The sequence below is a fragment of the Saccoglossus kowalevskii genome, chromosome 16, assembly GCF_978046115.1.
Source record: "Saccoglossus kowalevskii chromosome 16, keSacKowa6.1, whole genome shotgun sequence".
NCBI classification, from domain to species: domain Eukaryota; kingdom Metazoa; phylum Hemichordata; class Enteropneusta; family Harrimaniidae; genus Saccoglossus; species Saccoglossus kowalevskii.
In genome coordinates, this window is record NC_140656.1 from 27,828,428 (window position 1) to 27,852,546 (window position 24,119).

General features: G+C 37.4%; 3 protein-coding genes across 3 annotated transcripts; 2 read left to right on the forward strand and 1 right to left on the reverse strand.

Annotated features, from left to right (window-relative positions):
* The first annotated feature begins 330 nt into the window (after positions 1-330).
* On the forward strand, positions 331-4,610 carry LOC100378184 (proprotein convertase subtilisin/kexin type 9-like). The gene is made up of 7 exons (XM_002739043.4): positions 331-449; positions 1,191-1,284; positions 1,454-1,702; positions 2,543-2,686; positions 3,391-3,516; positions 3,631-3,810; positions 4,030-4,610. Exons 1-7 carry the CDS (start codon positions 375-377, stop codon positions 4,107-4,109), a joined length of 948 nt encoding a protein of 315 aa, XP_002739089.2. The 5' UTR covers positions 331-374; the 3' UTR covers positions 4,110-4,610.
* Positions 4,558-6,437, reverse strand: LOC146733814 (uncharacterized). Its single transcript, XM_085491305.1, has 4 exons — positions 6,357-6,437; positions 5,706-5,799; positions 5,354-5,602; positions 4,558-5,002 (listed from the first exon to the last, which is right to left on the reverse strand). The coding sequence occupies exons 1-4, from the start codon at positions 6,420-6,422 to the stop codon at positions 4,980-4,982; spliced, it is 432 nt and encodes a 143-aa protein (XP_085347431.1). The 5' UTR covers positions 6,423-6,437; the 3' UTR covers positions 4,558-4,979.
* A 700-nt stretch (positions 6,438-7,137) lies between these two features.
* Positions 7,138-11,417, forward strand: LOC146733815 (proprotein convertase subtilisin/kexin type 9-like). Its single transcript, XM_085491307.1, has 7 exons — positions 7,138-7,256; positions 7,998-8,091; positions 8,261-8,509; positions 9,350-9,493; positions 10,198-10,323; positions 10,438-10,617; positions 10,837-11,417. The coding sequence occupies exons 1-7, from the start codon at positions 7,182-7,184 to the stop codon at positions 10,914-10,916; spliced, it is 948 nt and encodes a 315-aa protein (XP_085347433.1). The 5' UTR covers positions 7,138-7,181; the 3' UTR covers positions 10,917-11,417.
* Positions 11,418-24,119: the final 12,702 nt, after the last annotated feature.

A 24,119-nucleotide genomic window follows, 5' to 3' on the forward strand; every position in this document is an offset into this window, starting at 1 on the left:
GACAACTTGGCAAAAACAAATTGGCCAGAACATTTCATAGGGCAGGAAATAGATGTGAAATAACTCCTAAATTGCAATTATTTGTACACATGAAAATTGTATTAACAAATAAGTAAATAGCAACCTACATCATTTGGTTAGTTGATACAATCATTCACAATAGCATATCATATATGCCGTGGTCAGAGGATTTGTATGCAGGCTGTATACGACACCAATGCACTTGAAAACAATGATGTCATCTCCTGTTGTGTTGTTTTGGCATCAACGGTCGATAAACAGCATTGTATTCAAATTTTCAATGACGTAGTTTTGTGTATAAGAGTGCACAACACTTAATGTTGATGTTACAGTAACTTCATTGCTTCGACAAGATGTACACCAACGCATTTCTCTTCACTGTGTTTCTTCTCGTAACTTCAGCCGGGGATGCAAGCGTAATTTCAGTGGTGAGTTCGACAATTGTCACCAACGTACCTACCATGACTCGTACCAAAGCGTTATTTGTGAACTGTGGTCTGTGATGTTTCAGACAGAATGATTGAGATTACATGCTAACAAGGGTTTATAAGATATTAATAATATCTGCGTTATATTTTGTATTACTCTTATATGAATTGAGTATATTTACGAGATATTACTAGTTATCATGCATGATATTTAGAATACATACGTCGTATTTATTTTTGTTCTAGCATATTTTGTCACTGGCAAAATGTTGCTCATTTTCATGCTGTTTCTAAGAGTGCCACGGTTTTTGATAATTTTTAACCCAAACACAATTGTTATTATTTATGTTTATTTACTGCAGGTCTTGGTTAGCATTTAGGTAAAACATATTAAAACAAATACGTGGATTATATTTTGTGAAAGGTGTCAAAGGTTTACTTATCACTCAAAAGTTTAAAGCACATATCAGCAAACGCGGCGTTCGAATCGAATGATAACCCGACGATACCCGAATTCCCGCTCTCCTTCGCAGAGACTATGGGTATTTTATCACTATGCTAGGTAGTCGCCTGGGAACGCCCCACAACTTGCAGCTCTCTGTGGCTCCCTAGGTCAGGTCATGAGCTCAAATACTCGCAAATACTATGCAAAAATTGATTTTTTAAAAACTAAATCCGAGAAGCAATATTAACCCAATCACTTGTTCGTTTTATATCATTTGTTATTTTTATCAATAACAGCAAACGTGCGATGTATGTGACCTTTATGACGTCAGTACAACTACAGCGGATACCGTTGCTCGTATTTCAGAGAATATAGACTTGATAAGAAATGGTAAGTCAGTCCACGTCATTCTGTCAATTACGTCAGTACAATCACAGCGGACACTGTAGTTCAGAGAATTCAGACTTGTTAAGAATTTTACTTTCCGTGAAAAATAATATGTAGAAAGTACTCGCTATCATCGATACCCGCAATATTTTTATTTTCATGATTTTTCAAGAAATCGGGCAGTTGAAATCAAAAGAATGTGCGACAAATATACAACCCGTCTGCACTACTCGACAAGGACTAGTGTCCAATACGGGCGATGACGACCCGTCCCAGGTCACGTGTTTGGAAGATGAGGTAATGACTGGATGTAGCAGTCTTCTGCAAGGCGGTGGACACGATTCAAGGGATGGTGAAAAAATTGTGTTTTCCGTACAGGGACGCGCCACTTGTGTGGCATACAATGGTGTTGGAGGGGCTGGTAAGTTTAACTGAGATAAATTGTACAACTGATTGCGTTCATCAGATTGTATGAAATATTCTGCAAACATGAAAAAGATAACGGTATCTTAGTCTTCGTTTGGATGTGACACCGTCCCGTGTTTATGGACGGTGGATGTGTCAATGCCGATTTTGTTCCAACATGATATAAAAATGAAACCCACACAGTGAGGTCTGATGTCGTTCGGCCGGCGAGGGCCTACTCACGCATAAATGTCAGGCTAAATGATGTTTAGCTCATTCGTTTTTGTTGTCTATAATAATACTCGTATTGATTTAGTGTAGATTTTTTAGCAGGCGTTTGGAATGAGTCATTTGCGGCGGTAATTTGACTTGACTTATAGATCTTTAGATCCTGTCACAAATCACAATTATTGTCCTGTTGAAATCATAAGACAATAAATATTGAATTTGTAATCTCGGACATTTCCCCATGTCTGCAGTTTATTTTCTAAGCGACCCCCCCCCCATTGGTAGCATCTGGGTAGTATCGCCTGTCCCCATAGTCAAACACTATATAATGTACATTATATATCCCCAAACGATGTGTCGAAAGAAGATTTAATAATCGTTGTGCTTTACTATCGGCACAACAAATGCATTCCCTTCGTCTTGATAATTATTTATAAATGTCAATGTCAGTTTAAGAGTGCAGTTCGCATTGACTTAATTTGAAAATGTTACATTGTTGTTCAATCGGTCAATAGAAACTCTTGTTTCATTTTGAAATGTGAAATTTATAAATGTTTATAAGATAACAGTAATGTCCCTGTTGTGCCAAGAGAAATGATGACCCGGCAAATATATGTACATTTATTAGGAGTGCGAGCATTTGCACGTTGCTGTACATGGCCTGATATGACGTGCTATTACCCCAAGTCTGAAAAATCCGAAAGACAAGACGACGCTATAGCTGAAACAGTATGTGATCATTGGTTCAACCGGCGTCCTACAATTCCCACAGGTAAGTTACCATAGTAACATGTCTTTCAAATTGAATAACACAATAGCGTGTGGACTTTCCCGGAAGTCGAAGATACGGCGTTTCGCATGCGCGCGCATGTCGTTTTGGGGTGTAACGTAAACTTGCATGCGTGATATTGTGCTTCTGAGTGCACCAATTGATATCACAAAAATAGAATCCCCTTCTATCGATTATAAGCAATCTGACATGTTTGTATTTTCCACCGTGACAAAGCAGGAGTATTTTTGCACCCCAGTTTTGCTACTTCCGGGAAAGTCGTCTATCTATTTGATTTATTTATAGAGGGGGCAAGGGGTAGTTGGTACAGTTTTACGGGAAATAAAAAGGGCTTTTTACAATTTACAAGGAAAAAAAAAAACATTTTTACAGTTTACAGTGGAAATTGAATGTTTACAGAGAAAATAAAGGGTATTTTACATGTTACGGAAAATTAAACAAGAAAACCTAGAAAATTCTTGTACGTACCGAAAAAAATGACAAATGACAACCGAAAAAAATTGTATACAGTAGACGAAAAAAATATTTGATTGATTACGTTGTACGTCTAGCCTGTGATTACAGAATTATGGAATTATTTTTTTTCAATTTACGTTGTACGAACAAAAATATATTGCAATTACGTTGAACGAAAATAACCCTTGCCTCCCCCTCTTTATACCAAATATGGTTACTTTATTACCCAGGATGCATGGCGTATACTCCATGGACATGTATAGATGGTGCACGCCCTGTAGGAGACCAATCAGAAGAAACTACTAGACCCATAACAAGGAACGCGTGTCAGGCAATTAACGGCTATTGTGGTGCAGGTAAGGATATGTGTTCATTTACCCACCGAACTATTTGGAATGTATTTATTCGTCTTTAATAGTACATACAACTAAAATGAGCTGCATGTGATTAAAACTAACGATATCTTACAGGGGTATACTCCTACGCTGCGTGTTGCAGCGCCCCTGACCTTGAATGTGGGGTCAAGTATTCCACAAAGAGTGGTGTTGATATTGGGGACATAGCGGAAGTCTGGTGTGACGAAGGGTGGACATTAACTGGGTGTAACAGCTACACTGCATGGGTTGGTAATCATGGAGCATATATTGAGGGTAAGTCAGATAAGCACTTTTTTGAAATTGTAAGATTTTCAACAACAAAAATCTTCATACCAAACTACGTGTACTCAATTGGACTTGCCCAACTTTCTATACTCCCTCCAATAAAAATCTCAATAGACGCATCATTGACAAATAACCTGTGTACTTTCTGAATGTGCTCGTAATTTCCGGAGAGAAGACTCCTAACAATGTATATGTTTTGTTCTGTAGATGACACCTGTAAAGCTGTTAACGGTAACGGTGGTGGTACGTGGGCTGTGGCCACGTGTTGTAGAGGACAACATCATTGATGGACCCAGTATACAATCAATCAACCTGTGTTTGCATGACAACTATTACAATACACGCTGTTCTATAAATATACGACATGTTACAAGCTAATAAATTCTTCATTTATGTCTTTATGCTAATTAGTTATTAGGTATTTTCTATTTTGAAATTAATACGATTTCTGCTTGCCAGTTCGATTTTGTGTTATATATATGTTTTGTTCTGGCTCCACTGTGTTCTAATGATCGGTTGTCCCATATGTACACTGCCACCGTGTCAATATTCTGGTATTTGTTCAAAAAAATTGAAACACAATTGTCTCAGATTCAGAATTTTATCTGGTTAATCTTCCCCTGAAGTTAGGTTTCTGGCTGATGGCAGATTGATATGTACATAATTATATTTAATTAGTTGTATAATTCCTGGGAAACCAAAAGGTTTCTTTAATGAACGTGAAATGCATGTATGTAATTTGATGTCTCGTATCATATAAAGAGAATAGTTTATTAACATTTATTATACCAATTTTGGTCATGTGATCATTTGTTCTTGCTGCACATTTATTTAATGTAAATACTTGAAAGTGTGGGTTATTGAATATAAAAATGTAGCGTTATATATAACCAACACTTTCAAAAAATAATACTAGTATACGAGAGGCGTTCAATAAGTAATGCCCCTGACCCATTTCCCATAGCAGGAGATTAATGAAACTTGGCACAGTTATTAGTCTTTCTCTACATAAGAACCACCCAGAGTTATGCATTTCTCCCATCGTTTGATGCAGCTTTAGACACCGTTTTGTAGAACTCCCCAGGTTGGTCCTGCAACCACGTCGTAACTTCATAAATCAAGGATTTGACTAATGGGTGGCGTAATGTATATTATGTCTATATGCTTGGTTCGCAAGTTTCTGTAACAGAATGAAGTGAAATTCATATTTAACCAATCGTAGACATAATTTCTAAGCTAGTTATTTTAGTTAGACACTACTCGCAAAAGAACTACATATCATTTGCAAGTTATTTCCTCAAATCAATTAATCGTATTTCAAACAGACGATCATCAAGAGTTCTAAATACGGATATAGCAAGTTAATTGTAGATTAAAGCCTATTGTTCAAATGAATAGGGTGCACTACGAATTGTTCGTTATTTGACAACCTAAAAACATAGGTTTATCTGACATGACGTGTATTTCCTGCCTACATAAAGTGATGCAAATCATCTGAATTATTGTGTGTTACATTGTCCGTATCACTTACCATGCCCTCCATTGCCATTGTATGCCACACAAGTGGCGCGTCCATGAGCTGAGAACACAATTTTTTCACCATTTCTAGAATCGTGTCTACCACCTTCCAGAACACTGCTACATCCGGTCATTACCTCATCTTCTAAACATGTGACCTCGGACATGTTGTCGTCGTCAGGACCGGAGGACGACCCTTCCCGAGTGACACAGGTGTGTTCTCGGCTGTTATTACATTCTTGGGCTTTCATCTGCTTGATTTCTAGAAAATATAACCACTGCTAATAAGGTCCGGCCAGGTTGTAGTTCAATAGAACTTTGTTTTTCAAAGTTATTACATTAATCGATGCATGACTGTGACTTACCATCTGATAACATGTCAATACGCTCTGATATACTATCCACGATCTCCGCTGTATTTGTACCGACGTTATAAACATCACAGACATGACACGTTTCCTGTTATTCAAAAATATCATTATATAACTTAATCGACAAGCCAATACTAATTTAGAAGTATAGGTTAATTTAGATGAACCTAAATATTTTGTGCACATTCACTAAGTTTTATCTGTATCAACTGAGTATCGGCCACGCCGTGTATTTGTATCGACCACACACTGTATGGTATATCTTGATTTACTAAATATCAAAGTTCGACCAAATACATAACGTGTCTAATGCCACCAGGCTACGTGTACGGGGCATCAAACAGAGTTACATAAGTTCAATAAATCATTATATTTGTAAATCAGTTACATGTTGGTACATGTATACGACTAATTTAAATGCTGTGTAGACAAATTTGTCAAGATTTCTTATTTAACAGATATTATATGATGTGATATCACAATTTATGGACCTTGATGGCTTAGAGTGAAATATACTCGGTTCACAAGTTTCTATAACAGAATGATGTGAAATTCATCTTCAAAACGATTTCGCATAATATACCTGTTAATATTTCTATTATGACATCGTTCAAATAATTCTTTTGAAATAAACATAAGACTCACCAATGTTACCACGACTGTAATCGTCAGAATAGAGTAAGCGAAGAAAACTGTGTTTAGATGCATCATGCCAAAACTGTATTTACTATAATATCAAAATTTACGTGTGTCTGGTTTTATATCTGACTAATCTACGTCACGTGGTTTTTTCAACTTGTTATCGGTCGCTTATAACACGGGGTCATTGTATTCATGGTTATTTACCTCATAGCCGACATCCATATCCTTTATCTACAAACCTAAAAGCATCTTTATTTTTATATCTGATTATTTTTTATATTTACAACACAGTATTACTGTCGTTACCACAATTCTTTGAACTGCAGTTTTGGGTAAATGTAATTATAACCCAACTTTCAGGCAAAAATATGAGAATTATTTTGGCATATTACAAAGTAGTCCGTAAAATCAAAACAACAATCACAACAGAGCCTGACATCCTGTCGCCGAATTAGACAACTTGGCAAAAACAAATTGGCCAGAACATTTCATAGGGCAGGAAATAGATGTGAAATAACTCCTAAATTGCAATTATTTGTACACATGAAAATTGTATTAACAAATAAGTAAATAGCAACCTACATCATTTGGTTAGTTGATACAATCATTCACAATAGCATATCATATATGCCGTGGTCAGAGGATTTGTATGCAGGCTGTATACGACACCAATGCACTTGAAAACAATGATGTCATCTCCTGTTGTGTTGTTTTGGCATCAACGGTCGATAAACAGCATTGTATTCAAATTTTCAATGACGTAGTTTTGTGTATAAGAGTGCACAACACTTAATGTTGATGTTACAGTAACTTCATTGCTTCGACAAGATGTACACCAACGCATTTCTCTTCACTGTGTTTCTTCTCGTAACTTCAGCCGGGGATGCAAGCGTAATTTCAGTGGTGAGTTCGACAATTGTCACCAACGTACCTACCATGACTCGTACCAAAGCGTTATTTGTGAACTGTGGTCTGTGATGTTTCAGACAGAATGATTGAGATTACATGCTAACAAGGGTTTATAAGATATTAATAATATCTGCGTTATATTTTGTATTACTCTTATATGAATTGAGTATATTTACGAGATATTACTAGTTATCATGCATGATATTTAGAATACATACGTCGTATTTATTTTTGTTCTAGCATATTTTGTCACTGGCAAAATGTTGCTCATTTTCATGCTGTTTCTAAGAGTGCCACGGTTTTTGATAATTTTTAACCCAAACACAATTGTTATTATTTATGTTTATTTACTGCAGGTCTTGGTTAGCATTTAGGTAAAACATATTAAAACAAATACGTGGATTATATTTTGTGAAAGGTGTCAAAGGTTTACTTATCACTCAAAAGTTTAAAGCACATATCAGCAAACGCGGCGTTCGAATCGAATGATAACCCGACGATACCCGAATTCCCGCTCTCCTTCGCAGAGACTATGGGTATTTTATCACTATGCTAGGTAGTCGCCTGGGAACGCCCCACAACTTGCAGCTCTCTGTGGCTCCCTAGGTCAGGTCATGAGCTCAAATACTCGCAAATACTATGCAAAAATTGATTTTTTAAAAACTAAATCCGAGAAGCAATATTAACCCAATCACTTGTTCGTTTTATATCATTTGTTATTTTTATCAATAACAGCAAACGTGCGATGTATGTGACCTTTATGACGTCAGTACAACTACAGCGGATACCGTTGCTCGTATTTCAGAGAATATAGACTTGATAAGAAATGGTAAGTCAGTCCACGTCATTCTGTCAATTACGTCAGTACAATCACAGCGGACACTGTAGTTCAGAGAATTCAGACTTGTTAAGAATTTTACTTTCCGTGAAAAATAATATGTAGAAAGTACTCGCTATCATCGATACCCGCAATATTTTTATTTTCATGATTTTTCAAGAAATCGGGCAGTTGAAATCAAAAGAATGTGCGACAAATATACAACCCGTCTGCACTACTCGACAAGGACTAGTGTCCAATACGGGCGATGACGACCCGTCCCAGGTCACGTGTTTGGAAGATGAGGTAATGACTGGATGTAGCAGTCTTCTGCAAGGCGGTGGACACGATTCAAGGGATGGTGAAAAAATTGTGTTTTCCGTACAGGGACGCGCCACTTGTGTGGCATACAATGGTGTTGGAGGGGCTGGTAAGTTTAACTGAGATAAATTGTACAACTGATTGCGTTCATCAGATTGTATGAAATATTCTGCAAACATGAAAAAGATAACGGTATCTTAGTCTTCGTTTGGATGTGACACCGTCCCGTGTTTATGGACGGTGGATGTGTCAATGCCGATTTTGTTCCAACATGATATAAAAATGAAACCCACACAGTGAGGTCTGATGTCGTTCGGCCGGCGAGGGCCTACTCACGCATAAATGTCAGGCTAAATGATGTTTAGCTCATTCGTTTTTGTTGTCTATAATAATACTCGTATTGATTTAGTGTAGATTTTTTAGCAGGCGTTTGGAATGAGTCATTTGCGGCGGTAATTTGACTTGACTTATAGATCTTTAGATCCTGTCACAAATCACAATTATTGTCCTGTTGAAATCATAAGACAATAAATATTGAATTTGTAATCTCGGACATTTCCCCATGTCTGCAGTTTATTTTCTAAGCGACCCCCCCCCCATTGGTAGCATCTGGGTAGTATCGCCTGTCCCCATAGTCAAACACTATATAATGTACATTATATATCCCCAAACGATGTGTCGAAAGAAGATTTAATAATCGTTGTGCTTTACTATCGGCACAACAAATGCATTCCCTTCGTCTTGATAATTATTTATAAATGTCAATGTCAGTTTAAGAGTGCAGTTCGCATTGACTTAATTTGAAAATGTTACATTGTTGTTCAATCGGTCAATAGAAACTCTTGTTTCATTTTGAAATGTGAAATTTATAAATGTTTATAAGATAACAGTAATGTCCCTGTTGTGCCAAGAGAAATGATGACCCGGCAAATATATGTACATTTATTAGGAGTGCGAGCATTTGCACGTTGCTGTACATGGCCTGATATGACGTGCTATTACCCCAAGTCTGAAAAATCCGAAAGACAAGACGACGCTATAGCTGAAACAGTATGTGATCATTGGTTCAACCGGCGTCCTACAATTCCCACAGGTAAGTTACCATAGTAACATGTCTTTCAAATTGAATAACACAATAGCGTGTGGACTTTCCCGGAAGTCGAAGATACGGCGTTTCGCATGCGCGCGCATGTCGTTTTGGGGTGTAACGTAAACTTGCATGCGTGATATTGTGCTTCTGAGTGCACCAATTGATATCACAAAAATAGAATCCCCTTCTATCGATTATAAGCAATCTGACATGTTTGTATTTTCCACCGTGACAAAGCAGGAGTATTTTTGCACCCCAGTTTTGCTACTTCCGGGAAAGTCGTCTATCTATTTGATTTATTTATAGAGGGGGCAAGGGGTAGTTGGTACAGTTTTACGGGAAATAAAAAGGGCTTTTTACAATTTACAAGGAAAAAAAAAAACATTTTTACAGTTTACAGTGGAAATTGAATGTTTACAGAGAAAATAAAGGGTATTTTACATGTTACGGAAAATTAAACAAGAAAACCTAGAAAATTCTTGTACGTACCGAAAAAAATGACAAATGACAACCGAAAAAAATTGTATACAGTAGACGAAAAAAATATTTGATTGATTACGTTGTACGTCTAGCCTGTGATTACAGAATTATGGAATTATTTTTTTTCAATTTACGTTGTACGAACAAAAATATATTGCAATTACGTTGAACGAAAATAACCCTTGCCTCCCCCTCTTTATACCAAATATGGTTACTTTATTACCCAGGATGCATGGCGTATACTCCATGGACATGTATAGATGGTGCACGCCCTGTAGGAGACCAATCAGAAGAAACTACTAGACCCATAACAAGGAACGCGTGTCAGGCAATTAACGGCTATTGTGGTGCAGGTAAGGATATGTGTTCATTTACCCACCGAACTATTTGGAATGTATTTATTCGTCTTTAATAGTACATACAACTAAAATGAGCTGCATGTGATTAAAACTAACGATATCTTACAGGGGTATACTCCTACGCTGCGTGTTGCAGCGCCCCTGACCTTGAATGTGGGGTCAAGTATTCCACAAAGAGTGGTGTTGATATTGGGGACATAGCGGAAGTCTGGTGTGACGAAGGGTGGACATTAACTGGGTGTAACAGCTACACTGCATGGGTTGGTAATCATGGAGCATATATTGAGGGTAAGTCAGATAAGCACTTTTTTGAAATTGTAAGATTTTCAACAACAAAAATCTTCATACCAAACTACGTGTACTCAATTGGACTTGCCCAACTTTCTATACTCCCTCCAATAAAAATCTCAATAGACGCATCATTGACAAATAACCTGTGTACTTTCTGAATGTGCTCGTAATTTCCGGAGAGAAGACTCCTAACAATGTATATGTTTTGTTCTGTAGATGACACCTGTAAAGCTGTTAACGGTAACGGTGGTGGTACGTGGGCTGTGGCCACGTGTTGTAGAGGACAACATCATTGATGGACCCAGTATACAATCAATCAACCTGTGTTTGCATGACAACTATTACAATACACGCTGTTCTATAAATATACGACATGTTACAAGCTAATAAATTCTTCATTTATGTCTTTATGCTAATTAGTTATTAGGTATTTTCTATTTTGAAATTAATACGATTTCTGCTTGCCAGTTCGATTTTGTGTTATATATATGTTTTGTTCTGGCTCCACTGTGTTCTAATGATCGGTTGTCCCATATGTACACTGCCACCGTGTCAATATTCTGGTATTTGTTCAAAAAAATTGAAACACAATTGTCTCAGATTCAGAATTTTATCTGGTTAATCTTCCCCTGAAGTTAGGTTTCTGGCTGATGGCAGATTGATATGTACATAATTATATTTAATTAGTTGTATAATTCCTGGGAAACCAAAAGGTTTCTTTAATGAACGTGAAATGCATGTATGTAATTTGATGTCTCGTATCATATAAAGAGAATAGTTTATTAACATTTATTATACCAATTTTGGTCATGTGATCATTTGTTCTTGCTGCACATTTATTTAATGTAAATACTTGAAAGTGTGGGTTATTGAATATAAAAATGTAGCGTTATATATAACCAACACTTTCAAAAAATAATACTAGTATACGAGAGGCGTTCAATAAGTAATGCCCCTGACCCATTTCCCATAGCAGGAGATTAATGAAACTTGGCACAGTTATTAGTCTTTCTCTACATAAGAACCACCCAGAGTTATGCATTTCTCCCATCGTTTGATGCAGCTTTAGACACCGTTTTGTAGAACTCCCCAGGTTGGTCCTGCAACCACGTCGTAACTTCATAAATCAAGGCTGCATCATCTGGGAAACGCTTTCCTTTCATGGCTGGGAAGAGATGAAATTCAGAGGGTGCAAGGTCAGGAGAGTGAGGGGGATGGGTGGGGAGTTCATCGCCACACGCCTGTGCTTCTGATCTGGCAACATGCGAGTTGTGGACCGGAGCGTTATCATGGGGAAAAATTTTTCCTCTGGGGTTCCCAAACACGTGTCAGGGGGAATACTCGTCTTCTCTCTATACACGTCCCCTTGAGGTACGGTATCGGAAAAGTCACACAGCGCCCTGGGGAAAAGTCACCAAGACTATCGCCAATCACACTAAGTACTGGACACGTCATAACTTTTGATTAATTGTTCACTATATTACTAACTGCGAATACCAACTGTCAGAAATAGCGGTCCGAATGGCAACGGTTATATCGTAATTAGTTCCAAATCACTGAGTCAAGTTCCGTCCAGGACCCCGCATGAGCCTAAATGATGACAGATCTAACACAGCCATTCACTAGTAATCAGCTAAATAAGTCGATTAACAAATACGTGCAAACAAATTCATGACACATCTCTTCACCCAAACTGAGCTATGCCTCCTGGCATAACACGTTCATAAATCAAGGATACCGTCATCTACTCATCGTCATACAGGTTAAATACAATACCAAGTAACCTGTAGAATGCTGTGTGGGTAATATTTTTATATTGATTTTTGCTGCATTTGCAGCAAATAGTTACCAAACAATGAGAAATCTATTGGATTAAATATACCTCTCAGGTGGCTTCACATGCATAGTTCAAGCCTGCCTAACCGGTGCTTATACCAGGATTTAGTTACAGCTTCATGTTCCCAGTAATCGCAAGAAATTGACATGACAATAGAAATTCATGAAAGACTGGCACTCCCATGCAATTAACAGCGAGTTAAATTCTTGGGATTGAAACATATATTTTGAAGTCACTGATGTAGGCAATGAATAACTTAAAGTTGACATAAAGACGAAGTAGTTTATGATTTAATCAGTGCTCAACTAGAGGCTGAAATTATAATTAATTTGTTTATTTCAATTTCTCCTGAAGTCAAATAGAATACACTGGTGAAACACGATAGTACCCATGGGCGAAAGGATGTTTTGGGGTGTAGTTTTACATTGTGTATGGAGTGGTAGGGTCGGGTGTAATTTGTTCATTTCCAACTCTTATGAAGTCACGTAGAATTTCACTTAATTTATTTTTGCTGACATGTTTTCAAGCATTACATGTGAATCCAATTTTCACTGTGATGTGTCTCAATAGAGTGTGAGGGAAATAGCATTTTCACTGGAAAATGTGTTCAGGGGGAAAATGTTTTCAGTGATAATGAAGTATTATGACAGAACCCCATACCCTCCCCGTGGCTTTCATTGCGTATGGAAGTTATTTTCACGAGTGATGCGGTGTATCCTGCTGCCGTACTTTCACGAGCGAAGCCACTGGGAGTGTATGGGGTTCTGTTATTATTACATATGTCCCATATTTGATTATTTCATATTAAAGAAAGAACGTGCAACAAATCGGGATAGAAATTTAGGTCGGGAACCCAATTGCCCATTAATATGCTCCAAGACAGTGCTGCGACCTAGCAACGCGTGTCAGTGTAGAACGCGTGTCACTGTACGTGTGAAAATAAAATAATCAGACGTCTAAACTTGAGTCATTGTCCGAATAAATACTGCTCAAATTGACTAAGTGTTCAAAACGTCATAAAAAAGACGCCGCCGACGATGCGCGTCGCACAATCTTTTTGCTAGCTGTCAAACAACTTGTCAAGTCAAACATCTACGCGCCAAAGTGAAAAGGCTGATTTTACTGCGGGTCCAGGCTGCGGGTGGATGTTCAGAGAGCCCTTCAAGATTGATAAAACTCAGTTTCCAGGTGGTCAACATACATTAAGTTCTCCCAATCCTAGTATTCTATGTGATGTACATCTAACATGCCAAAAATGAACGATTGGTGAACGATTTGAACCTGACAAAAATAGCAGAAAGAAATGTGTTTACAAAATAAAAATAGTGATTACTTGATTTAGATACCAGGAAGGGGAGGGGGTAAAAGAAAAGTTATATAACATTTTATTATTCAATAATTTATTAAAATACATAAGTTTGTCCAATTCCCTGTGACACAACACCTCAGACATAGCTCATTGTACTCGGTTTGAGTGTGGGTACAAAGTTACTATTTGAATTTTTTATATCTTTTTTCATTAATGAGAAATTTGACCCCAAAGTTAGAGTAACTATTCACCAGGAATGGCTTTTTAACTCTTCTGTGATTTTTTTTTGGCTTGACTGATTTTGTTCAAACTTGATAGGCAGATCGTACCATCACTAATTGGAAAAACAATCCTGACCCACCGCTACCATGGCAACAGCCAAAATCTGTTTTTTGAATACTTTTGCCCCAAATTTATTACCTCCTACCAGTCTTGTAATAGCAGTGGCCAAATGATCATGCCTTTTATTCTGGCTACGTTGCGCACTGGTAAGAGATCACTGGCGCCGACATTGTTACACTGTCAACGTAATCCCAATTGAACGTTGAATAAAATCTAAATGCTGCCTCCAATCTAGAAAATACTATCGCAAAACGGTTGGAAATAATACATTTAACGGCTGAATACGTCCTAGCAATAAAATAAAGTGACTTCTAAAGACTGAATGTTATTTTGCGAACCTCGTATAAGGTGCCTGGTTTTAGTTATAAACCGACGTTAGCTTCACGTTCATGTCCTACCATGGTAACAGCCGAAAACATATTGCTTGTTTTTTACCGGCTTGTTTTCATTGGCAACCGAAGTATTTTTATTTTGTAAATAAATGTTCGTCTGCTATTTTTATCCAGTTTAGCAACATTTTTTGCATATTAGGTGTACATCACATGGAATACTACGATTGACAGAACTTGGTGTATGTTGACTGAGTTTTATCATAGTACGAAGTACCAGGAGGTTTCTGCTGGCGACGTTGCGGCGTTACCCAGTTCCAAATAAAGATTACCAACGCCAAATGAGCAACATTTTAACCGGTAATCAAGATTCATTCAATCCACGGCTAGCAAGCAACATCAGAAGCGAAGTTGTAGCATGCAGTACTAGTAAGTCATCCCGTCAGTGGAGTACCACAGTAGCGCGGCATGCTTGCCTTCAGCATTGTATTCAAATGAATCACGTGGTGTGTCGTTCTCGTTCAAACCCGGAATTCGATCAATAGGGGAGTTTCAGTAAAAAAAACACATTGCAAATCATGCAAGTTCAACATTTTCAAACCAATATACTAAAACAGGAATGCTCAGAGTGCAAAAGTATGATAGTTATTACTTTCCAGTATACACATCTCTGTTAATACTATCCCTCACATATTCTACTCCCAATTACTCCTGCGTATAATGGACTAGCCTTTTCATGTTGACATTCAGACTAAAATCATGTGACAGGCTGTTAAAATTGGCTGTTGCATACTCTTTCGCCGGTCTGGGAAATGTGTTTAATTAGCTCTCATTCAAGCAACAATGCAGATTTCCCAGTGGGAGTGAAACTATTCGACTCTGCCATTAAAAAATAGGGGTGTTTTCAGCAAAAAACGAATAACCCTGGAATGCACACAAAATACTGAATTTCGGAACAAATCGTGCATTACTTACAGCAGCAGAATACCACAGAAATATCAGACGAAACATGAAAACACTATATATTGTATTTCGGCCTGAACCCTCTATATTGCAATTCAAGGAATTAACCCCTTATGTGCATCCATTTCCCACCTTGGTATCACCCACCCCTGAAAACAAACTCTTAATACCACGCTGAAGCGTTTGGTAATAATCAAAAGAGTAAAACACACTGATTAAATACACTGATTATAATTCTAAATACAATGGTTATAAAGTCACAAATATCAACGGTTATAAGTCTAAATATCCTACTCTTCCAGGAAGGGGCTTAAACCGTACCGTTTTCCTCAAAACAGTCCGCCGACATAAGCCCTTCGCTGCACTGTCTCCCGTTACTAAGGTTACAAACTCTATATCAAAAGGTCAAAAAAACTAAGGCGTGGCGGTGTAACCAAGCGACCAGCCAATCGCTGCAGTCAACAGCATGGTGACGTGATTACCAGGGATGCGTCTCTCGGTTAAAGCATTGCAACTACTACTAATCAATGAATAAACAATCTATTAATCAAACTTCTGTCCTATACGCTTATGCTTATAAACTTCAACTGAACTCACAAGTCATTAATCTAAACAAAAGTCATACGGCGTGGAAACGGAATGCAAAAACAAAGTCGTTATCATAACACATTACTCCTCTGGCAAAAACGATGGGAAAAGGCTAAAACGATAGACACTACTAAGTTACATATAATCTTGTCAATCATGAACAAAAGCTTGCGTTATCAAACAATACATACATAGGCGCACCACACTCTCATTTCAAAAAGACATAAAAAAAACGTTACAAAATGCTCTCAACTCAAATCAACTCACAAAAAGTGTCCGAAAGTATTCCGAAAACAACACGTAAACTTCAATAACTCTCAAAACGTCGGTATCTCTGTACATCGACAACTACTAAAACTCTGAAAACTCTTTGGGGCATTACTCTCCCCATCATATTCCTTACTCTTAAACTTAGTAAAACACCATAAAACTTCATAAAACTCATAACACTGTGTTGCAAATACTTGTTCACTGAAACATGCTTAAATCAATATAAAGGACCTCGCACGTCACTAAATATCAGTTCAAAACAAAGATCTGGGCGCTCACATACATACAATTCAATATAAAAAAAAGCAAGCAATACGTTACATACTGAACAGTAGTGTTGAGATTCTGAAAAAGAGTTCAATGTCTTTGAGTTACAGAGTCCATTACGGTTCTCTACACAATACACAAATAGCTAAAGTTCTAATCACAGTCTCTATAGCGTCTTCTCCTCTTTCATTGCGTTAGTCCGGGTCGTTATTTCATCATCTTGTCTTTAATGTCGCTCAAGTCACCTTGATTATACAGTTCTATTCGATACTTGTCCTTCCTAAGGGGCTCCGAAGTCTTCATCTTTTCAGCGTTGTTCATCTGTGTGATTCGGGTAATGTCGTTAGTCGTCAAACGCAGTCGTCATACGGGATCGGAAAAGTCACTTAAACCTTACAGTCAAATAGACGCACACAACAAAATACATTTCAACTCTCGTCAGTCGAGTACCATATGAGACACATCGCCCTGGAAAAAAGTCCCCAAGACTATCGCAAGGCTGACCCAAGACTCTGTCCCTAGACTGCGTCTCTCTTGTTTATTCACTTTCAAAACCTTAACCAATTACAAAGCAGTTTAAAGACTCTAAGACGTGGCCTTCAATCATACAGCCAATCACACTAAGTACTGGACACGTCATAACTTTTGATTAATCGTTCACTATATTACTAACTGCGAATACCAACTGTCAGAAATAGAGGTCTAACACAGCCATACACTAGTACGCAACAGATACGCGAAAACAAATTCATGACAGCGTTGTCCTGCAGGAGGAGGATACATTTGCTGATCTTGCCCGTCTCTTGATTTTGATAGCTCCTCTTAATTTCATCAAAAGTGAAGTGTAATCGGCTCCTGTAATGTGGTACCCTTTGCCAGGAAATCTGTCATCACTACTCCGTCCTGGTCCCAGAAAACTGTGCATGACCTTGCCAGCGGAGGGCTGCACCCTTGCCTTATTTGGAGGTGGTGAGTCCAAGTGCTTCCTTCCACTGCATTGACTGGGCTTTGGTCTCTGGATCATAGTGATGTACCCAAGTTTCATCCTGTGTAATCAGTCTTTTGAAAAACTTTGACTTATCTTCTTGGCACATCTCCAAATTCATCCTTGAGCACTCGACGCGTTCTTGCTTCTGGAAAGGTGTGAGCAGCCTGGGGAATTCATTTGGTAGACACCTTATGCATATGCAAATGGTCATGAATGATAGTTTCCACAGACCCTGTACTGACCTCTTGGGCTATTTGGGAAACGGTAATGCATCGATCTTCCAAAATGACTGCATCAACTTGACGGACAGATCAGGTCTGGGAGTTGTTTCCGGCCATGTTTGAATTCACGATGCCAGCGTTTTACAAGATCATAGGATGGGGTATCATCACCATAAGTTTCTTTCATTTCATCAAAAGTTGGTGTGCGTTCTTTCAAATACCAATAGATCAGAGCTGTTTTTGCGACATAACCCATAGAGATGTTAATCATTACACATGCAAAATTGTATCTAGATCAGACAACTGGAAGTGGGTCAGGGGCATTCTTATTGAACGCCCATCATATTTGAAAAATTCAGCGATGACCTACCTTGCCAGTGCACAACGTGAGCATGTGTTTATTATAATTAGTTTGCGTAAATACATGTACAAAAGTTGTATTGTCCGCTTTGTCATTTGTTCATGAATAAATCAAAGTACAACTTGATATTGAAATGAAGCTTCTAATACCTGTTTTTCCCAATTTTCTTCATCAGAAATCGGCTCTACCTACCCTGGTTTATGTTGTGTGTTCAAACACAACATAAACCATGATCTCTCTCTCTCTCTCCAAAGCCAGTGGCCTTGCATCTTGACTAAGGCTGCACAGACTTAGTCAAGGTGTCATGTCCAATTTACAATAGCGGTTTACAAACTACGTTACAATTATATAGCTAAGACAATGCTGGTTCACAAAATATGCCACAGTTATCTGTAGCATTTACACTCAGCATATGAATACAACTGTGGTCGGTTTACAAACTGCATAAAGACAAACGGTTTATAGAAATAAATCAATGCAGTTTTATAATGTCACGACCATCTTTTGCATGGCTTTGGTATTATTTCAATGTAAATTGGGAGCTATTATCACTGCTAATGCAACTGGTTAGGCCTTTCTCTTCGAACAGGTCTCTTGTAGCGTACTGCGTTCGCACGCAAGTTTTTCAGATTTCTGATTAATAGAAATTTAAAGTAGTAATCTGAAATGATGATGATGTATCATGTACATGCTTCATTAGTGTAGAATAGATCAGCCGCTTCAGTGTAATTAAAATAGGCCTGTGGGCCTGACGCTCATCGGTAATTATAATATTAGCCAAGCAACGAATTAGAAGTATAATATACAATACTTGCTCAAGTGTGCCAAGGCCAAGATGAATCTGTATGTGTTAAATGTTGTAGCTGACATTAGAAAATTTCACAACAAATTGGTATTGTTTTAAGCATGCAATGTATAGTTACGCAATACCGTATGTGAGAGGTCACTGTATGAATTGTCTACTCCTTGTTCATGTACATTCTTATTGTGTTTTTGTCACACAGAGAACCAGCCCAGATATAGACCTGCCATATATAAAGTTCAAAAGTTTTGGACAAAAAAATACATAGAACAAAATAAATCACTAACAACAAAAAATTGGAAGATAATACCACAACATCTACAAGACACAGTATTAGCCAATGTACCTGTGTGCTAAATGTGAAGTCAGTCTGACATAAAATTAAAAAAAATCATGTTTTGGCATTTCTGACCAAATTTGCAGATTTATTAGTCAATCTACACGTCTTGAACAAATTACAATCTTCAACCAATAAGGAACCTTCACACCTGAAATAAAAACTAACAATCTAGCAGTTTGAAAAAAAATCTTGAAAATACATTTCTGCCAAAAAAATCAACAAAATAGAATCTAAAAAAAATACTAAAATTACAAAATTAAAGATAACTCCACCATATGACAAAATCACAGAGAGGGTTACATAAGGTAACACTATGGTTGGCACGAAAAAAATAATTCTCAAAAATTAATATTTGGACAAAAAGTTTAAAAAATTGATAAAAAAATCACTAAAAATATAAAATTTAAGATAATGCTACCACATCGACAGGCTACACAGAGGACCGGTCTACGTAGTTATATGCTAAATATGAGGTCAATCAGACTGATGGTTTTTGAGAAATTGGCAAAAATGCCAATTTTTTGCTTTTTTGACCCAATTTACAGAATTATAGACTGATCTGTGAACAAATTCCAATCTCATAATGAAACTCCAATCTCGATTCCTACAGGGTACCTTCTCGCCAAAAATCAAAGCTGATGGCTGATATATGTACCTATGCATTCTGTAAGTCCTATGTATTACCTATGGAGAGTCAAAATATAAATAATCCAAAAAAATCATAAATTGCACAAAATTTAAGACATCATTACGAAATGAGCAACGTCAAGAGAGTCGAACTATGAAAGTAATTTGACTGTCGGTTTTGGAGAAGAAGTGGAAAATAACACAATATGCATAAATAATAATGAAAAAAATCACTTAAAATACAAATTTAAAGATAATGCTTCTACATCATCAGGCCACATAAAGGATTAACCAAGCTACATGCTAAAAAGCAAATCAATCAGATTGAAAATTGTTCGAGAAATTTACGAAAATATCAGTTTTCAGCTTTTTTGACCCAATTTCCATATTTGTTGATAGATCCACTTCTCTTGAACTAATTACCATCCTAAATTAATAAGGAATCTTCATGCCAAAAATTATAAATAAAGGTCCAGTTGTTTTGGAGAAGAAGTCGTCCACGGACGACCTGCCAGGCGGGCCGATAAGCTAAAGTGCGTCAGTTTCACTGCTGTGACATTTCCTAGATGATGAATTCTAACTTCCATTTCAGGTACCCTAGTGTGAGTACAAACGAGATAATGCGTCAGCTATTAGCATTTTGTATGGCTTATACTTGATGTCAAATATCTATTTTTTTTTCGTTGCTGACCTTCTATTCTTCAGTATCCTCAGCATCATGAATGAGATCATGTATTTGTCTTGTATCTGTTCTGCAAACCGACTGCCCGTGGTTTTGTTGCCCACAGTTGTGACATGCACTACCATATGCTGGATATTTTACCTACAGTGTCTCTGTTGTGTATTACCACTGGGTTCTCTCTTAATGGCATTCACCGACCTGGTGACAGTATTGTCCTGGTTGTAGAGTGATTTCATTTGTTTGCCAGTGGCTTTGCTTTGGACTACATCTACATTACTTTTCTTGTTGGCATGAGCCCCATATCAAATATTCCACCAACCTGCTTTCCATTTCCTTTACATCACCAAATTTACATTTTGCTGCAACATTCTTCAGTTTAGAAATGAAGATCTCTATTGATTTATCGGGCTTTTGTCTCACGTCTTGTATCTATGTACATGTATACCATGGTTGGATTTTGGCTCTAAATGTTGGATAAAGTATTTTGTTTCTATCCAGCTTATATGTTATACATATACAGTCCTTTTTCACCAGCCCAAAGTAGCAAATAACTAGCTGTATCTTCATTTGTGGCATCTTTAAGGTAGATATAGATAGACACGTCTGAATACAAACAAATTCCTCAAAACATCCAGCAAAGATAGTGGTTCATACAGTGATAACAAATCTTTAAAAAATACGAGGGCACTAAGCATTTTTAAAATAAAGGTCATAGTTTGACAACAATGGACAAACTACGTGGACTCTTAAAGGTGGTAGTCGTCGCGCCACGCATGCGCGAGATACATGGGTCTCATACAAACAAAGACGGCAACTTTGACTGTTGCGCAGATCAACGAGTACAAGATTAGACGTAATCAATCATTAATTAGGTATTTTTAGGCGATTCGAATGTATCGAATAAGTCACCGGCGGTAATTAGTGCAAGTCGCGACAAGGTCAAACCTCATACTTGTGATTTCCATTAGAAGAGCGCGTTGGATTGTGGGAAAACCAAAGTTTATCAACACTAATGTCGCACTTAACTTGCGCTACGCGTCGACTGCCGCCCTTTAAAGTATGTGCTGCTGAAAATATATATGAATGTTGAATGTTATGAAGTAAAAGTATTGCTGAATTAACAGGAATTATTGAATTGGACACCATAAGTGTTATACAACTCTACCGATACACATATGACCTGCTAGGTAACCAACACATATTCAGCGTACGATTTTAACACTAGCATGCACCGACATGAGATTAACGCTAGTTATGTAGCAGACCATAATTAATACAAGGATAAATAATATTAAGAACAGTAATACGATTAGAAGAACACGGAGTAATAGACAATAAATTGATTGATAATAAAACGAATGTAATATCATACGAATGTAATTATACTATATAATCAACCGATAGTTTAAAAGGATAGGATAAATGGCTAACCACGTGATTATGAATCCTATTTCTGACATACCCTTTCCAATACCAAACACACTTTTTAATTCAATGGGTGTTCAAATACAATACTGGCCTTTTTACGAATTAAAGAATAGATTTATTTTGCATTCCATAGTAGAAAAGTCATTGCAATAACCATCTGATAGAAGACATTGTTATTTCCTTATATTTGTAAACCCATTTCTGCCTCTAGCTCGACACTCGAGAAAACAAGCGCCAAGTAGTCACAGCAGTAACCAACGCAAATCATTTTATATTGAAGTAATAAACTCATAACGTGTGCCATGCACGGTATGCACAACGCATAGTAGTAGCGCGGTAGTCGTCGCGCAGCGCTTGTTCGAATTTCATGTAAATAAACAATGTATTTTACACGCGTCCCATATCGAACAGGGGGTAAACCAAATAAAATACTGAAACCCCCAATGTGACCTCAACACACCACGATAAGATTGGTAAGCAACGATGTTCTCTTTGGTGGAGGGTTGAGATTAAATTCGACGAGAAGACGGTCAAACACTGAGAAATTTTAAGACAGCTCGACAAACAAGTCATGCCATGACAACGGGGGTCAACGCTGTGCAACGCCGTCAGATAGAAAATGATTTGTCACGCATGCCAGTGCAAAGGTCAACAAGCAACGTCCATTGAGAGTAGCGCTAATATTTTTATTTCACATTATGAATTTAATCATATGTTTTGTGATTTGCCCAATATTAAAGAAAATGCTGCTGGAAACTACTAGTACCACACTCACTTTTAGTTCGTGGTTATATAAAAACATGCTATTGTGCCGTTGGTGGCGCTATTAAAATCTAATAATCGCGTTTAATAACGGGGACTTTAGTAGAGAGTTTGCTAACTCCCCTTGCGAATGTCGTTTGCACCCGCTGTAAATATTAGATACATGTGTAAACTTTTTTTTATATTAGCCATACTTAGATCGTCCAGCCACGGTGCCCAAAAGGGTCTATAATATTTGAGTCGTGCAGACGCTACAGAGCATGCGCTGTTGACTAATAGTAGGCAATACGGAGCATGCGCTGTTGAGCAGACGATATAATTCAAAGTGGTGCTACTGGGCGGTGCTATTTGCATTTAGTTACTTTCGTGGAATTGTGGACTTGTTGGTTTTCGTGATGAAAGTTTCCATTCATGATTGGGTGACAGAGCACAAGGTAGGATCCCCCCCCATGTTCTTTTTATGTGTGCCTTAAAAACTACGTTGGCATTCTAACGATAACAAGCATCTGTTATTGACGCAGAAAAACACTTTCAACGCTGTATTTGTTGTTTATTTGCCTTTGCAGCCGATAGTAAGTCATTTCGATGGTATTGTATTACTCGTTACGACTGTATTTATGTATAAATATACTAGTAGGAAAAGACGTCCCGCACTCGGCTTAACTTTGACAAAACGATAATGGTTAAAAATAAAAATGCTTATCAATTACAACCATAATTTTTATACTCACAAGTGTCTCTAATTTTGAAATATATCTATCATTCTACACGAAAGTATATAAAAAATTGACATTATTTGAAGTTTGTTTTTAACAAGAATATGTGTTTTCATTGTGGTCTATGTAAACTGCTGCTAAAATGGCATTGTGCATATTATTCAAAAAAACGTAACGGAGAACGAAAAAATGTCACATACTGTTAACTGATGCTAAAACAAATAATTGTAGAAGATTTTGACTAACAATTTTGTCACTGCTGTATGCACATAACAGTGTTTGAAATTACTGCCCGCCCATATGCCTGGCACAGGTAACTATTCAGTTGGGCTGGTGACAATTTCAAGTTATAGATTTTTTGAGAAAATAAATAGAATATTACTTTTTACAAAAATCACAAAATGTCTACAAATGTATGATTGTTGTCAAAATTATGTACCTATAGGTCTGATGTGACCGTTTTGACACATGCAACATGTAAAACCAGTATAAACAACCTAACAATTGTGTACTGGGCGAGTGTGGAAGATAACCTGTTTTCTTTTACACCGCAAACCATGCATCAAATATTGGGCTAAAATCATCAATATGTCAAGTAACAGACTCCCACGTAAATGCTACAACATGTTATATAACAGACAAATCGGGGGTGAGGGCGAAACCTAAC

Excerpts from the sequence above, each read along its gene's own strand:
- LOC100378184 (XM_002739043.4), top strand. The coding sequence starts at position 375 with ATGTACACCAACGCATTTCTCTTCACTGTGTTTCTTCTCGTAACTTCA. Across the intron at positions 450-1,190 it reads ATGCAAGCGTAATTTCAGTG|CAAACGTGCGATGTATGTGA; the intron begins GTGAGTTCGACA and ends TATCAATAACAG. Across the intron at positions 3,517-3,630 it reads TAACGGCTATTGTGGTGCAG|GGGTATACTCCTACGCTGCG; the intron begins GTAAGGATATGT and ends GATATCTTACAG.
- LOC146733814 (XM_085491305.1), bottom strand. The coding sequence starts at position 6,422 with ATGATGCATCTAAACACAGTTTTCTTCGCTTACTCTATTCTGACGATT. Across the intron at positions 5,603-5,705 it reads TATTGACATGTTATCAGATG|AAATCAAGCAGATGAAAGCC; the intron begins GTAAGTCACAGT and ends TATATTTTCTAG. Across the intron at positions 5,003-5,353 it reads CAATGGCAATGGAGGGCATG|AAACTTGCGAACCAAGCATA; the intron begins GTAAGTGATACG and ends ATTCTGTTACAG.
- LOC146733815 (XM_085491307.1), top strand. The coding sequence starts at position 7,182 with ATGTACACCAACGCATTTCTCTTCACTGTGTTTCTTCTCGTAACTTCA. Across the intron at positions 8,510-9,349 it reads CAATGGTGTTGGAGGGGCTG|GAGTGCGAGCATTTGCACGT; the intron begins GTAAGTTTAACT and ends TACATTTATTAG. Across the intron at positions 9,494-10,197 it reads GCGTCCTACAATTCCCACAG|GATGCATGGCGTATACTCCA; the intron begins GTAAGTTACCAT and ends TTTATTACCCAG.